General features: G+C 37.3%; 1 protein-coding gene across 1 annotated transcript; it reads right to left on the bottom strand.

Annotated features, from left to right (window-relative positions):
* Positions 1 to 2109: 2109 nt before the first annotated feature.
* Positions 2110 to 13222, bottom strand: LOC147076595 (uncharacterized). The gene is made up of 3 exons (XM_085941294.1): positions 13074 to 13222; positions 6763 to 6906; positions 2110 to 4738 (listed from the first exon to the last, which is right to left on the bottom strand). The coding sequence occupies exons 1-3, from the start codon at positions 13215 to 13217 to the stop codon at positions 3374 to 3376; spliced, it is 1653 nt and encodes a 550-aa protein (XP_085797420.1). The 5' UTR covers positions 13218 to 13222; the 3' UTR covers positions 2110 to 3373.
* Between the last annotated feature and the right edge of the window lie 3624 nt (positions 13223 to 16846).

The raw sequence follows: 16846 nt of genomic DNA, 5'->3' as shown, positions 1-16846 counted from the left end.
TCCCTAGGCTGTAGAGCCACATAATAAGAATATGTCACTTCTTCTTCTTCTTCGATGGTGCTACAGCTCAAGTCAAGCCCTGGCCTCCTCCAGCCGGAACGGTCTTCCGCACGTCTTTTCCAGTTAATGATTTTTAGCAGCTGGTTAGCATCTTTTGTTATGTTGTCACCTCATCTTGAGCGTGGCTTTCCCACTGGCCTTTTCCCTAGCTGGGTTTCCTTCTAGGATCTTTTTCGGTATCCGTGTCTCAGGCATGCGCTGGACATGGCCTGCCCAGCTTAGCCTCTGGAGTTTTATGAAGGTGGAGAGTTTTAAATCTTGGTATAAACGGTATAGTTCCGTGTTGTACCTAATTCTCGACTCCCCACCATCATTCATGGGTCCGTATATCCTCCTCAGGATCTTTCTCTCAAAGCAGTCCACCATTTCAGCTGCTTTCATATTTAGTGTCCATGACGATCGTATGATGGTTTTATAGAGTCGGGTCTTAGTTTTTCTGTGGACATTTCTGGATTTGAATATGGGAAGCAATGAGAAGTACGATTTATTTGCAGCGGTTATTCGGGCTTTTATTTCTTCCAGTTCCTCGTTCTCTTTTGAAATATTGGAAAGCAGGTATGTGAACCGGTCGACAACCTCAAATTGATGTTTTCCAAAACTGGAACATTGGCCCAGCCTACTCTGATTTTGTCGGCTTTGTACCATGACTTTAGTTTTGTTTTCATTTATCGTCGTATCTAATCGTCGAATAATTCTATTCGATGTCTTCTCATAATTATAGATTAGGGATTATATTAGAAGAGTCACTGAGTTGTTGGATGCAGACGTCTAATGAACGGACGCAAATGAGTGAAATGGGAAAGCTCTATGTCAAACAGTGGACGTCTTCTTCTTCTTTCTAGTTGACCATGTTCGCTCCTTAGTTTGTGCATATGGACACTACGCAGCGCCTTCAATAATGCCACTTTAGTCTTTTTTAATCATCTTTGTTAATGCTAGAATTCTGTAGTTCCACCGTCAACACCCTGCCAATAATATTATTTAGCAGTCATCCAGGACACTAAAATCTGTTGGCTTCAATAACAGCAGGCTAGGTTGAAATTTTTTGAGACATACCTATCTATTATGTATAGTAAGTGGCTAAACCAGTCACAACGTCGTTTCCTAACTCTCAACATGAATAAATGCTGCATAGTTTGTTCTCATACATCTCCTCGTTGCAGCACCCGAAATTTAAAAATTTATAAACCGGAGTGCTCGATAACTTTCTAAAAAATATTGTTCTAATTTTATGTACTTATAGGTATTTTATGAAAATAAGTGTGTTAGATTTTTTGTTATAAGTATGTCCTACCTAGCTCAGACGGCTTAATTAATTTTTGGACAAGACGGAGTGATACTTTCGGGAATTTCATGAACCGGAACTACGCTCCGGTCCACTTTGAAACCGGCTCTTTACTCCTAAATTTACATAACTGCATACCATCGGCATCGATCCTCAAAGTTCAGTTTATGGTTGCTCTGAACCGTCGTAAGGTGCCAAATTTCGATGGCGGCCAAAGCATTTATTCGGTTCTGTTAATTTTATGTTAAGTCCATATTAAAATGTTTAAAAGACAACATTCGTTGCTCTTCACAAAAATATCTTCTCAGTGGAATAAAAATCATCAAACTATTACTACATAGTATTTAAAGAAAGGAAAAAAGTGTTTTTGCGTAATTGTTTTATAGCTAATATTAATATTTATATTCTCTAACAAATTTTAAAATAAAAGGTTTCAGATAGGGATATCAACTAAGTCAATAATAATAATATTAGCAGCGAAAATTATGTTTGCCACCCCCCGTCACGTGCTCACATATTATTTTAGGTTGGAAAAAAATACAATTCACAATAATTTCAATGCAGGTTTCATTAGTAGGTTTATACATACCTATTAATATGCAGTGGTCTCATAGTTTTTAAGAAATTGATAGAGATGTATGTATGTTTGCTCATGTTTTATTATTTCTTCTATTAACCCAATATAGTACCTACCTCCATTTTTATCTGATTAAATATCTGACAATCACTGAATTATTTAATATGTAATTTTTATTCATGGCAGAGTCCTCTTATTGTGTTTCGTATACTATGTCTTTATTTTCCAGTTTTCATCTTTGTTTTTTTCTTTTGAGTCTTCTCTAGTTGTCATATTTATCCTTTTATAAAAACATTAACGTCGTCTTTGTCATATCTTTCATTGTGTCTTTCCTCTTCGTTTTCTTTGTCTGTTTAATCCACTTTTTTTCCAACACATTTACTCTTTGTGCAGAGAGAATTTGAATCGTTGTTAGTGAATATCTTTTCGTCAGTTAAATTTTTACCATATTTCACATCTTTTGTGTTTTTTTAAACCTTGATTCTTCCTTGTATATTTTAAAAGCGGTGCAAAAGCGATTTCGTAAGCACTTCATTTTTAAAGCTTACTGTTATGATTTATCTAATTTTTTTCGACCACTGCAACTTTTATGGTACCATCTTTGGAAATTCGACGTTCTATATCTGATCTATATTTTCTTTTTAAAATTATCAATGGTTTTGTTGACTCGCCAAACTTACTCAAAAGGGTGGGTTTCCATTGTCCATCAAGATTTACGCGAAACCAAACTCTTTTATTCGGCGCTCGTATTTAAATTATAATATGTATTTCTCCACCGTTGATCCTTTTAAAAATTCACCTGTTTCATTTAAACGCGCTATCTCCAAAATTTTATTTAAATAGATATATATATATTTATATTTTTTTTATGTTACTTTTTTTGTATATAAATTAATTATTCATTATTATTCCTCATTTTTCTCATGTAATTTTCTTATGTAATTTCTTTATATTTATGTTATTCTTACTCTCTATCTTGTTAGGCATAACTTTACTATAATGTATACATGGAAACTTTGCTGGTTGCAATAACTTTTCATTATTATATTTTAAATTTTTGTAATCAATATGTAACTGTTTGTTTCCTTAAAAAAAATCATAATTCATTTATCAAATCTTCAAAATGCGTTTTGATATGACCAATTTAGATGATTTTTTTAAGACACGCATGGCATTGGTGAGGTTATTCACCAGAATGTGTCATTTTATACGTTTTGAGATGACCAACTCATGTGAATTTTTTAAAACACAAATCACATTTATGTAGTTTATCATCAGAATATGTAATTTTATGCATTTTGAGTATATTAACGCTTTCGCTGCTGAATAGATAATGAGATTTTAATTGCCCCCTTTAAAATGCACGTTAATTACATCGATCGGCCGCCTGGTCATTACGCACCGTGTGCGTCTTCCGCGTCCAAAGTATTAATTGAACGTAGATCGCATTGTCAATGGTTTTCATCAGTATGCGTCATTTTATGTCTTTTAAGACTACTAATGTGTGCAAATTTTTTTAAGCACACATCGCATTGATGTTTATTATCATCAGAATGTGTCATTTTATGCCTTTTGAGGTAAGCGATCAGCGGAAATTTTTTAAAACATACATCGCATGTATGTGGTTTTTCACCGGTATGTATCAATTTATGTATATTAAGACAACGAATTTGACTAAATTTTTTAAAACACACATCACATTGTGGGTTTTCACCAGCATGTAACAATTTATGGATTTTGAGAGTTCCACTTTCAGTGAATTTTTTAAAACAAACATCGCATTGATATGGTTTATCTCCAGAATGTGTTAGTTTATGCCTTTTGAAGTTACCAATAAGCGCAAATTTTAGTAAACACACATTGCATTGGTGTGGTTTTTCACCAGTGTGTGTCTTTTTATGTTTTTTCAGATAACCAATTTCGGCGAATTTTTTAAAACATACATCGCATTGATGTGATTTTTCACCAATATGTGTCATTTTGTGTCTTTTGAAATGACTATACTGAAGAAATTTTTTTAAACATACATCGCATTGATGTTTTTTTTCAGCAGAATGTGTCATTTTATGTCCTCTGAGATGACTGGTTTGGAAGAACTTTTTAAAACATACATCGCATTGATGTATTTTTTTACCGGAATGTGAAATTTTATGTCGCTTGAGATCACTTATTCCGATGAATTTTTTAAAACAGACATCGCATTGATGTGGTTTTTCACCAGAATGTCTCTGTTTATGCGTTTTTAGATGACTAATTCTCTGAAATTTTTTTGAACATTGATCGCAATGATATGGTTTTTCACCAGTATGGGCCATTTTATGTCTTCTGAGACTAGCAGTGTGCGCAAATATTTTTAAACACACATCGCATTGAAGTTTATTTTCATCAAAATGTGTCATTTTATGCTCTTTTAGATGACTGATTTGAAAGAACTTTTTAAAACATACATCGCATTGATGAGGTTTTTCACCAGTATGTGTCTTGTATGACTCAAGATGCTGAGACTTTTTACATAAAATGTAGTGACTATTTAGATGATTTAAAGATTCAAATACTCCATAACAATCATTACAAATAAAGTTACGTGGAAAATATGTAACTCTTCTCAGCTTAATTCGAACCACCTTTGGCAAGTACAATTTTTGAACTTCCTGTTTGAAGTTCTGTCCATCGATAGTTATTTCTGCATTCTGTATCATCACATTTTCGTTTTTATTGATTGCATGTACTATTTTGTTGGGCAGGTTATTGTCAATTTTATCTTTTCTAATGATGTCCAGTGGCTTACTGCGACGTACTGCGAACTGGGTAGAAATCTACAAAAAGAATAGGGTTGGTATATTGAATTCAATATTCGATAAATATGATTGTTAATTAACTATTCTTTTATTTAACGAATAATTCAAAAGATTGAAGAATGTACCATTCCAATGATTGAACATAAATAATTTTGAAAAACACTTCTGAGAAAATATATCTGTATACCAGAGGTAAACTTCGGTAAATCCAAAATGACAACTTCACAGGAGAGACGAATTTGTGATTTTTGGAACTTTCAGCTTGTGTCATTCGTGAATGGAAAAAGATAAAATTTATCTATTTATCAAAACCTTTTTGTTTGTTTACCGTTGTAGTTCGATTATAAGTTTCATCAAAAGAATTGTATGTTTTCTTACTGTTATTTACCTCTAAATGTTATGGAGTTACAATGAGATTTTTAATTTTTAACGTTTATAATAAGAGTAATATGAGTTACAGCTGTTTACCACGTATGCAGGATAAGTAATGAAGTAACAATATAACAATAACTCCATTTCACGATTTTTGGAGTGACAATAGTTTACCTCTGGTATACAGATATTATAACCAACATCTCTTGGGTTTACGCCCCGTTCGCGCATTCTCCTCTATGCTACGAGGAGACATACTAATTGAGACAAATTTAACTATTGGCCTTTTAATACCTGCTCATCAGCGCTCTTCTAAATCAAGCTACTTTGGAAAACGGTTTTTGTTTATTAAATCAAAGTAGGTACCTACTACTTCAATTACTAACCGACGACACGGATTTCTCCAATATTTATAGTGATGTAATTTACTTGAACTTGCCAATAATTTTTAACTAACTATTTCTTTTATTCAACGAATAAATCACAAGATTTAAGAATGTACCATTCTAATAATTGAAAATGCATAATTTTGAATTATTGAACATTCGTCTCTGTTCTGGTAGAACACACTAACTGGAGAATACTAGTTTTGAGTAATTTGACTTTGAAGTTGTTAAAATGTTTGATTGGTCTATCATGTGAGTTTATTAAGTAATCGTAAAAAGGATGACTTCAAATAAAGACTGTTTATTTATTAAGAAGGTTTCCAGACGGTAAAGTTTGAAATAAGGAACATTTTGGTATAACTTACTCAATATGTCATTTTTTCGAATTAGTGTCTTCTGCCAGAACAGTGACGATATATAATAAGTGAATAGTATTGCTGTCGGCCTCGATATTTTCCTATTTGACTGACACGTCAAATTGATATATTGCAGCGTCGCTGATTACCTCTTCCATTTTTTCAGGCAATATTTCACCATGCGTACTGGTCTTTACTTCATTTTATTTCATGCGAAATTAGATATTAATATCTGTCAAAAGCTCCTCAACTCTCAGAAGTCGATTCATTACTAATCTTAGAGTTGTAGACTATGGGCTATATTGTTGGTATCTTTTTGTCACCAAAGTAATTGTTTTGGTAGAAACTATACCTTTTTGATATCGTATATAGTACGTGAGAGAAAGTTATAGTACACATACTATAAGATATAGTACCTACGGTTTTAACACTGAATTTTATATAAGTAACTACTTAAATTAAATAATTTCAGAAAAAATGACGGTAATTATGGATTGATGCAATCATCTAAATGCACGATAAAGCTGTTAATTTATGTTCCCTATTATACTCCTGTTAATTTAATCGCGTCAAACTGAGCGAAAATCTGTAAAAATGAAAAAAATCACGACTTCAACCAAACTACCTACTACATAACGTACCTAATCAGCATACCAAGTTAGTGTTTTTCATGATTATTAGACAAATTTCATCATTATATTTCATATTAAAATTCACGACTATTGCATAAGGACGCCAAGCACCCTGCAAGGTCTAGCGAGGTAGCTGGCTATCGGAAAACGGTAGCAATTAACTGACGCATCGTATAAAAGCAAATGTACATACCCTAAACTTTTATAACAATCATTTGTTTAAATAAGAAAATACACGATTAAATAAAATCGTTTTAAATAAATTTAATAAAATTATATATGAAGGTTTGTCTTACCGGCATGCATTCCGAATACGAGCAACCGGGTTGAGATTCTTCATAATTGAGTGAGCTTTTCGTCTCTTTGACAAACTCATCCTTGAAGTCACCAAGATGAAAATCACTCTCAGATTTAATGGTAGACAAGTCTGATTCAGGGTTCTGTAAAACATAGATGGTTGGCTCTATTACAGCGTTTGGGACTAAAGGTAAATTAAATTATTTTATACTAAAACATAAGTTATAAAATAAACTTGTGTTTTCTCGAGAATTCGAGATAGGTTTATTGATATCTGGGGTTTTTATGCTGTCGGCAAAAAAATATTTAACTAAGAAATTTAATAAATTCCATTAACTGAATCCAAAAGAGAATTTAAATCTACGATAGTAAGTTGTCGGCAGTAATAATCGTCCCGCGATATTTACGTGGGTCACTGGTTTGAATCCCGAATATCGCAAATTTACACGTTGGTTTAGAACGTGTTTGAGTAGTTTCGTCTCACAGTAAAGTTGATCTTTCCTTGACAACGATAACCTGACTGTAGTCAATACAATATTAGGAAGGTCCCTACTGTGACACCACATAGGTACTAAAGGTCGTATTCTAATCTCAGTGTCACGTAGAAATGACCTAGGATAGGTATGGGTTTGCGGAGGGTGTTGATTTACACTTTCCCACTTATTAAAAACACCGATTCAGGGACATTAAGTAAGTATTTTTCGCTTGACGATAAACAGTTAATTGTTAATAACATTTGTAAAGGCGCGCTGTGGCGCGAAAAAGGTAGCGAATCGTATTTGGAGGCGACGTAAGGGCTGAAGGGTAGGTAGCAGACTGGCCGTACCTACCCTCGATCCTTCGTTTGCCTAGAAACAGATAACGGTAACGTTCTTTTTGTTTGTTCCGCTGTGCATCATCGACCATCGTTTAGCCTTGACTCATTTACAGTTACAATAATATTATCATTATATTCTCAACTCTGTCGATTGGAGGATTGTTGATGGGGGATTTAGGCATTATGATATTTGGTAACAAGCCCCCCCATTTACTTTTGCCTTTAATCCACCATCAAGAATCAGACAGAGTTGGGGGTAAAAACACACACAAACAAACTTATTGACTATTCATGGGATCTAACTGTTGTAACTGATTCGGGTCACTGATAGTTCTCAGCGTGATTGGCTGCTTCAGCCATGGGAGTGCCGAGGCTGCCAAGTTTCGTCGTGCGATGAGTTCCCTCGGCCGGTGCCGGTAGCACTGCGGTTGGAGCTGTTAGCTAATGAAGGTGTAGATATCTCGACAGATTCTGCCTGCTGCTGGACTGGATTCCACGGCTGATGTTCGTCGCCCTGGATTTTTAGGGTATCTTTTTCGTCTGCGGGGTGGGGTCGGCGGTACTGTATAGAGTCGTTCTGGCGGTAGAAGAATCGGGTGTTTCGGTTTTTTGTGGGAGACGCTGGTTCGTCTTCGGCGGTTTGCGCAATCTTGTGCCCCTTGGCTCTGGTTTCATATTTGTGGTGAAGATTGTAATGATTTGCTTGTGAAGCTTGCATTGGCCTGGTGTACGAAGTCGGGTACAAGTCGGTTGTATTTATTTTTGTTCTGGTGCTTGGGGGTACCTTCATCATCTCGACGTTTGCTGTGGTATGTGCCAGCTCGCGAGCGGGTATCTTTCCGTTGTCGGAGGTTCGTCGTATGTCGACGGGTTCTTTGGGGAGCGGTGATTTCGGTTCGTCGTAAAGTTCATAAGGACGGCGTCTCCAGTTATCGGCGTCTACAGAATGGCGGCCAGAGGGTATAGCGTATTGATTTGTTTCCATGAACCGGTCCTGATTACAACACGATATATTATTTCGGCTCCATCTTCTACAATAATTTCGTTCATCGGTTATTGTGTAGCGTTGAATTCCGCAGCACTGGTTCACTTTACCCGTAGTGGTATTTTTATTAGTTCTGCAGCACTTGGCGTTTGGGGATTCGTACCTGGACTGCCAGTGGTGTCCCTTTTTATAATTTCGGTCGTATTTTGTTGGTAGTAATTGTGAAGGATATTTGTTAGCTTCCTGGTCGGAGTCTTCGTCTGGAATCCATTGTTCTAGATTACGTGCCACTTCAATGAGTTCTTGCAGTGTCTTCCATGGTTTTCGGTCGACCCGCGTTCTATCTCGTTCACATAACAGGTTATAGAAGCGTTTTGATAATTCTTCCGGCTCAATTTGCTGCATAATCACGAGAGCTACGTCTCTTTTCTCGATTAGGAATGGGAATGCTTCTTGAGATGGTCTCTGCCGGATCGATTTAAGCTCGTATTCCAATCGGTCGATCCGCTGCTGTGAGCGAAATTCTCGTACGAGTTCCCATCGGAAAATCTCCCATGAAGACGGTCGGGATGGAAGAGCTTCCCACCAGGTTAGAGCATGGTTTCGGAGACCAGATGCAGCTAACCTTGACCTGTGGTAGTCGTGGGTCTTGGCGGATGTAAAATATTGTTCGCACTGTTCGATAAATACTCGGACGTCACTGAATGCCCTACCGTCGAATTCTATATCGAAGACGGGCGGGAAACAACACATTGTTAATTCGTATTATTTTTTCACATCAACACAGATTATAGTTCGGTTAACTTTGCGGGCGCCATCAAATTTATTAAAATTTGAAAAATCTCGTCGTGGGTTTTTTTCAGGGCCGTGGTTTCTGAAGTCGCATTGACTTCGTTGGCCTCACGCACTGGGCGACACTTGATAGGTATGGGTTTGCGGAGGGTGTTGATTTACACTTTCCCACTTATTAAAAACACCGATTCAGGGACATTAAGTAAGTATATTTCGCTTGACGATAAACAATTAATTGTTAATAACATTTGTAAAGGCGCGCTGTGGCGCGAAAAAGGTAGCGAATCGTATTTGGAGGCGACGTAAGGGCTGAAGGGTAGGTAGCCGACTGGCCGTACCTACCCTCGATCCTTCGTTTGCCTAGAAACAGATAACGGTAATGTACTTTTTGTTTGTTTCGCTGTGCAAAGGCTGTGCATCATCAACCATCGTTTAGCCTTGACTCATTTACAGTTACAATAATATTATCATTACATTCTCAACTCTGTCGATTGGAGGATTGTTGATGAGGGATTTAGGCATTATGATATTTGGTAACAGTACCTACCAATTCAATTCTATCATTTCGAAATCGCAATACACGTCATATTAAGTAGGGAGTGTCACCAAATATACCCTCTCCCTCTAAGTATGCCTCAAATCACGCTTCAGAATTCCATATCAAATCATAAATGGCCAGCCCTGCAAAAGCTTGCAACCCCCGAGAAATATTATAAAAGAAATACTTCGCAAACGAAAGACGCTACTTGCTTGGTAGGAGCGACAAAAATCTGACCTTGAAAGCGCAGACAGACCCTAAGCAAAAATCCCGTTAGTTAGTCAAATCCTCCCCTTGCCCCGCACTGACATGTTTCGCCACCCGCGAGAAGGGATCCATTTAAAAAAAATAAAAGATAAGAAAGTCAGTAACAAAATTACCCGCGAAAGCATGAGACCTCTAACAGCCCGCTCACCATTTCGCGTGGCATACGTTACAATGTAAAGCCACGTTTGTTTCGATACCTATCATAAAAATCAATGTATCCCTTTTGTGTCATCGTATTAATAATAATTCATTATAACCACCCTTAAATTAATTAAATCGAAATAATTAACAAGTGCCCCGTGAAACCTAATTATTAGTGAATACCACAAGGTACCTAATTAAATCAGCCAACAAAAATAACGTCAGTGTTGTGCCTAATCTAAGACCTCTTTAAATGTAATTATTGTAATAATCTTAAACTTTTTGTAACAATCCTTGTACATGCTTTAGTGTAGGTAATAAAAAATAATTCTGTGCGGAATTATAAATTAAACCTATGTGTTATACTAGTTGTGCCCGTTATACAAATCTCTCACTCCCCAAACATCAAAAACACCCGAATGAAGGACTCCACCAACACCACGTGAGTTCTAAAAGGTATTAGTAGGTACTGAGACCGAGAGGAATGGAGGCATGTGTATCCGGGTAGACCCTCCATCCCGCATCGTTTCATGTTGGGAAGAATGTGTGACGTCATAGGGCATAATTACAGATACACGTATTTTTGACTTATTATCCTGCACAGGACAGCAATTTATTCGGGATAACACATAGAAAAACAATGATAGTTTACAATTGAGGTTACATCAAAGATCTTTAGATTGAGCACGTTATTTTTACGGGCCTATTACCGCGTCACCGCTAATTTATTCGGCGCCGGCATTTTAAAAGTGGGTTCGTTCTTGTCACATTTCACAATATTCACTGGAGAACTTTTATTTTTTTTCGACCTTGCATTCACACGTGATTTATCCCTGGGCTGGGTGGCACTGCATGGGTCGATACCGGTAGGCGGATTCCACATGGGCGGTCGGCGGCAATGGGCGCGAAGCTCGCGGCGGGTTCTGGGGTCACGGTAGGCGGCAAAGGGGCGCGAAGCACGTGGCACGTCTCGGTAGGCGGCGAGGAACTGGATGGTCGGCAGGACGGCCACGAGGGCGTAATATCAGAGGCGCGCAGGAATAAAAATTCCGCACCTCGGCGTCGCTAAGAGATGACACACGCGTGGCCGACAAGATGGCGTCACAGCGCTCTGGGCGATCGTTTTGTCGCTGCGCGGGCGCAGCCCGCAGCCCGCGGCGGTTGGGACGAGAAGGCCTGTCCGGTTAGAGAAGGCGCATCTTTCGTCCGCGTGCAGATATCCGGCCTCTCTTTCTAATCGCCATTTTTCGGGCCTGCCACCCGTAGTGTCGATTCTGGGTCACGTATCCATTACTGGCCATCATATTATATTTAAATTGTTCGTAATAATTATTTAATGAAGTTTGCCGAAGTAGTTGTGCTTGTTTTATGTAAGGTTCCTGATAGGGGATCGGCGGCGTCCCTTTGCGAGGGAATTGTCTCTGGTAACAGTACATGCAATGATTCAATACAATAAACGACATTCGTTCGGAAAAACTAACCTCAAAACTGCAACTCAAATCGTCAGCACCCTCTTGCTTGATGTAAGGGCTAGTTTCCGGGCTGTCAGATCGCTTATTTATTATATCAGAGCAGCGCTGCCATTGTTCGTAGGATTCGCTTTCATCTGACTCGAGTTTCACATCCATTTTGATTAGCTAAAGTTGTAAATGCATCAGTGTTTATCGACATTTGGATCAGAGCAGTCAAAAAAGTACATATTGATACGTTTTTACGGAATCTTTCTTACTATACGTACACGACAAGCATCAATCTATCGACACTGTTTTGTCACTATCGGATATTTAGATGTTCCCCTGGATGGAATATCATTTACATGCTGATTAGATATCGCAGCAATAAGCCCACGCATTAGAATGTTTTGTAATTATCAAAATTAATTGTTATATTAGCTTCATTGGGTCTATTCTTTACTTATCGACCGCTAAAGTGATAAAGTAGGTAGGTAAGAAATATTATCAAACTTACGGTAGGTAGGTTTGTATCAAAGTATTAGCACTTATTGTAACAATTACAGTACATTGGTTATAATTGTGCATCATGTGATTACCGATACTTGGATCGGCTTCAGACAATGACATTATTAATGGACAACGCACTCAATACAGTAGTTAGCAAGTAAATTCGCGCATACGACATTCGCAGATGTATAGGAAGACGTCACGCAATTTTCATTAGGCGATATCACGCATCGGGAATTTATAGCAATATCACCACTATTGTAATGGCGTTAGAACAGTGTTTCTAGTGTCAATGTCCATTTGAGCGAACCCGTTCGAACCGAACCATTCGGCAGACGTGACAAAAAGCATCGGGAATTTATAGCAATATCACCTTTATTGTAATGGCGTTAAAACAGATTATGCCGTAATACTTAATATCCCTGAATCCGTGATTTTAAGTTTAAAAGTATAAATCAACACTCAGTTTATAGAGTAGGTAATATTCACACAACAGATTATGCCATTCGGCAGACCCGACAAAAAAGTGTCATTTTTTTCCCAGGTGCTTCGTCTATATTAATGTCATTGGCTTCATCAGATGATACAAACACTAAGATCGTTCATAATAATAAGGTGATTTTTAAAACATTTTTCGCCGATAAAATAAATAGGTAACTACATATTATATATTTATAACCGCCAACATAATATTATGCTAGCAGCCAATGTAATGTATTTGATGTGATGGAGGCACATTTCATTATATAAAGATAATAAGCACATGGTTATCGGTGCAAGACTGTTGAAAAAAGATTTTAAAAACTAACCTCAAAAACACAACTCACATCGTCGGAAATTTCTTCCTTGATGTGCGAATTGGCACTGTTGACATGGATATCTATTGGCACGTCGAACAATTGCTGCCCTCCTGCACCGGATCCCAATTCATCAGGTTCGCGTTTTACATCCATTTTAAATGAATATAAGAATTTATCTTACTTTTGTGGAAACAATGACACTAGTCGCTTTGATATTAACAATTTAGCACCGTGACAGAAGATTTTTACCATAGAGAATAATAGTTACGTGGCTCAATAGTCAAAAATTGTCTCACGCCAATAATGATTGAATTTTAGTAATTGAAACCTTTTCCGAAATAATTGGAATTTATTTTTATATACAGATTAACAATGTAGCACCGTCCAAAATCTATGGCAATAAGTATGAATAAGACAGTTAATTATTATTATGTTACACGTCATGTGTTGCCACTATTTTCTTTGTCATTTGTATAGTTAAAATGCTTTGATATACCTATTATTATAATACTAGATGAAACATAATGCTTCTTAAAATGGCCAGTGGCGAATCTTACCATTTTAATGTCAATGTAGGTATTCGGCTAAACATAATATCACATAATCATTATTTCCCTCGTAAAAGGCCTGTAATGTTCGAGTAAGCTCTACAAATTTCATTCTTTCGTATGTAGGTACGCACTCGCGGCTGTTCTAAGCGTTGTCGTAATTATTATTATCTCACAAAATGCCTAGATGTGTTGTTAAAAAATGTGGAATAATATGTACTACAAGACACTCCAAAAAGGATGGAGTAACTTATCAAAGTGTAAATATCATGCTTTTTATTCACACAATAGGTACTATTTAGAAGTATTATTAGTCAACCTGTATCTTGTTCTTTAATTGTAAAGATGTTCTTATCGAAACAAATGTATCAATAATTCGAAAGTATTGCATCGAAAAAAAATTGTAGGTACCAGGAACATTACAAAAAACGAAAGACTTAGTAAAATATTCTAAACAACCACGAGCTTTATTTTAAAAATCCATCAAAAATACTAAATAATTGCATGTCTTGTGTATACATATCATCATCAGCCGGGGTCAATCCACTGCTGGATGAAGGCCTTCCCAAGCTTCTTCCAGCTCTCACGGTCCTGTATAGTTCGCTGCCACGTATTTCCGCCGAACTTTACAAGTTCGTCAATCCAGCGGCTTTTAGGGCGACCCTGTGTACGCTTCGTGTCCCTTGGGTAACCACTAGATGACGGCATTTGTCCAGCGGCCGTTCTTTCGGCGAGCAATGTACCCCGCCCATCTCCATTTCAGCTGTTTGGCAACGTCTATTACATCGCGTACTTCTGTCTGCTTCCTAACCCATTCGTTTCTCTTACGGTCCTTTCGCGTGATGCTCAACATACACCTCTCCATGCCTCACTGTGCGACTCTTAGCCTTTGGACATCTCTTGTGTCGAGGGTCCACGTCTCGCAGCCATACGTGAGCACGGGTAGCACACATTAGTTGAACACCCTATGCTTAAGACACAGTGACGTCCCTAGATAAAATGCCGCCCCTAGGCAGCGCCAAAATGCCGCCTCATTTTTTTTATCCATTATTTTTATCATTCTTACATGAGTCCAATATCTAAGAAATGTATTGTATGGTTACATTACTAACAAAATATCAAACTAATTATTCGTAAATCTGCACGTGTCGTTACTGGTCACCAAGAACGTCGAAGGGCAACGAAAGTAAACTAAATATCGCGAACCCAACAAAACTAATGAGTTCAATTTTTTAATGTCAAGATATTTCATTATTACATAATAAGTTTGGTAGCTATATCTATTATATTCCAAATGATTTTCCTCCATTTGCCGCCCTTCGAGTAACTGCCGCCCTCAAGTGACGCTCAATCTGCCTACCCCCGCGGGACGTCACTGTTAAGACATAATGGTAGGCCACTCTTTAAGATACTATTCAGACGTCCGAAAGCACTCCATCCCAGCTTTGTTCTTCGATCAATTTCATCGTGCATGCTTCCGTCTATGGGCACCTGCTGTCCGAAATAGACGTAGCTGCGGACTTGCTCGAATAAAATAATGCATTATTCACGGATATCGAAAGGTACCGGTATTGGAAGCATGATATTATATTTTCAGTGGGGACAACCCAAAACCGATGTAAAAATAGGTAATCCATTAGCGGCCTTTACACACAAATTCTTTACCGCATGCTTAGGAGCGTACGCGCCGGAACCCGTTATTGAGCGCGTAATATCACACGTGTCAGATGTCTGCTGCTACAATTTACATGCCAACTATACCCTGCGCGATAGCACAACGTTTTGCGCATGCTTTGAGGAGCGCGCGCCGGGATTGAGCGACTAAAGGCATATCGCGCGTTCATTACGGCGTGATCGTGGAAGTCGTTGGAGCGTACAACAATTCAACGGTTTAAGTAAGAGTGGGCTATTTTGACACACTGCATTTTGACATTTAGCTCAAACACAGTTTCGTAAACAAACCATTCTTGAGATAAAACTATTCAAACGAATCCTTCCGCACACAACATAACCAAACTATAACGCGTGAACAAGTTTAGCTTTATTTTAATACAAGAAGGCATCAGTACACACTTAATTTGTACATTATAAATGGATATACAAAAAAAAGAATTATTATACTAGCTGAGCTTGTGCAGGCGCAAGTATAAGTTTAAGTCAAAACAAAAAACGAAGAGTCTGGGTTAAAGACTGTTGGGTCACTACTGTGGTGTTCGATGTGTGGGTTGAGGATGATGATGAAGAAGAAGTCGAAGACGATATATGCAGGATCGAGTTTTATTAGCAGCGTAACGATCGATGCAATAGTATAAATACCATGACAGTACATATTATAATCTACTGAGGTAGTTACGAGCCAGGTACTTGGATTTGAGTGACATTTAGATAAATCATTATTCGTTATTTATACAATCAAAAGTAATACAATAACATTATATTCTAGTACATAATTATCTTACAGGAATCAGCAGATTAAATTCGAGTACCTGTGAATGTTATAATAATATTATTACAGTCGTAATGTAATATGAGATTATAGGAATAAACATTCGACCACTTTTCCGTGCGATAGCGTATTTCATATTGCCATTCAATCCGCTGATACAGATAAAGTTGTTTACTGGAATATGATTCGCTGGGAATATATTAGTGCAGTCGAATAATTTGATACAATAACAAATATATATTTTATCGCTAATATACTGACAGCTACAAGACTATTATAGACGGTGTTTTGGTCACCTACCCTTAATAATTCGTGAATTATGTCAAAACTATCCCGATGCTTTAAAAAAATATTTAAGAATGAACAGTAGTTCATCATTTTATTACAGATTCATCCTCATTATCCCCGATCTCCTAATACATATTTTACATGTTTGCCGTTGGAAGCTCTTGGTCCTTCGTAAAGAGGAGCAGATCGTAATTATACAATGATGGCTCATATACGTACTTCATCTCTTCCGCTACCGCTACGTCGACTTTCCTCTACTTTTATAAACTCTTTCCGAAAAGAACCCATAAGGCTTTGAATTTTTTTGAGTACAAAATCTATAATTATTAGCCTCGGGAAATCCTCTCTCTTTGAAGAAATTAATTATTTTTGCATACGCCACATCGGGTAAATTTCTATTTTCATATGCCGCCGATTTGATTATCAACAAACATGGGAATATTTTATACATGTCCATAAGGTCCGTAATAAATTGGCGAGAGAAATTGCGAACGTCCATT

Source organism: Rhyacophila brunnea, unplaced genomic scaffold (genome assembly GCF_057557595.1).
Source record: "Rhyacophila brunnea isolate RB1 unplaced genomic scaffold, BYU_Rbru_1.0 scaffold_13, whole genome shotgun sequence".
NCBI classification, from domain to species: Eukaryota; Metazoa; Arthropoda; class Insecta; order Trichoptera; family Rhyacophilidae; genus Rhyacophila; species Rhyacophila brunnea.
Note: the sequence above shows the minus strand (reverse complement) of the source record. Positions and strands in the feature narration are given on the sequence as shown.

Bases quoted from the DNA above. Each gene is read 5' to 3' on its own strand.
- LOC147076595 (XM_085941294.1), bottom strand. From the start codon at position 13,217: ATGGATGTAAAACGCGAACCTGATGAATTGGGATCCGGTGCAGGAGGG. The intron at 6,907-13,073 runs GTTAGTTTTTAA...TATGTTTTACAG, and splicing joins ATGTGAGTTGTGTTTTTGAG to AACCCTGAATCAGACTTGTC. The intron at 4,739-6,762 runs GTAAGACAAACC...TTCTTTTTGTAG, and splicing joins CGTATTCGGAATGCATGCCG to ATTTCTACCCAGTTCGCAGT.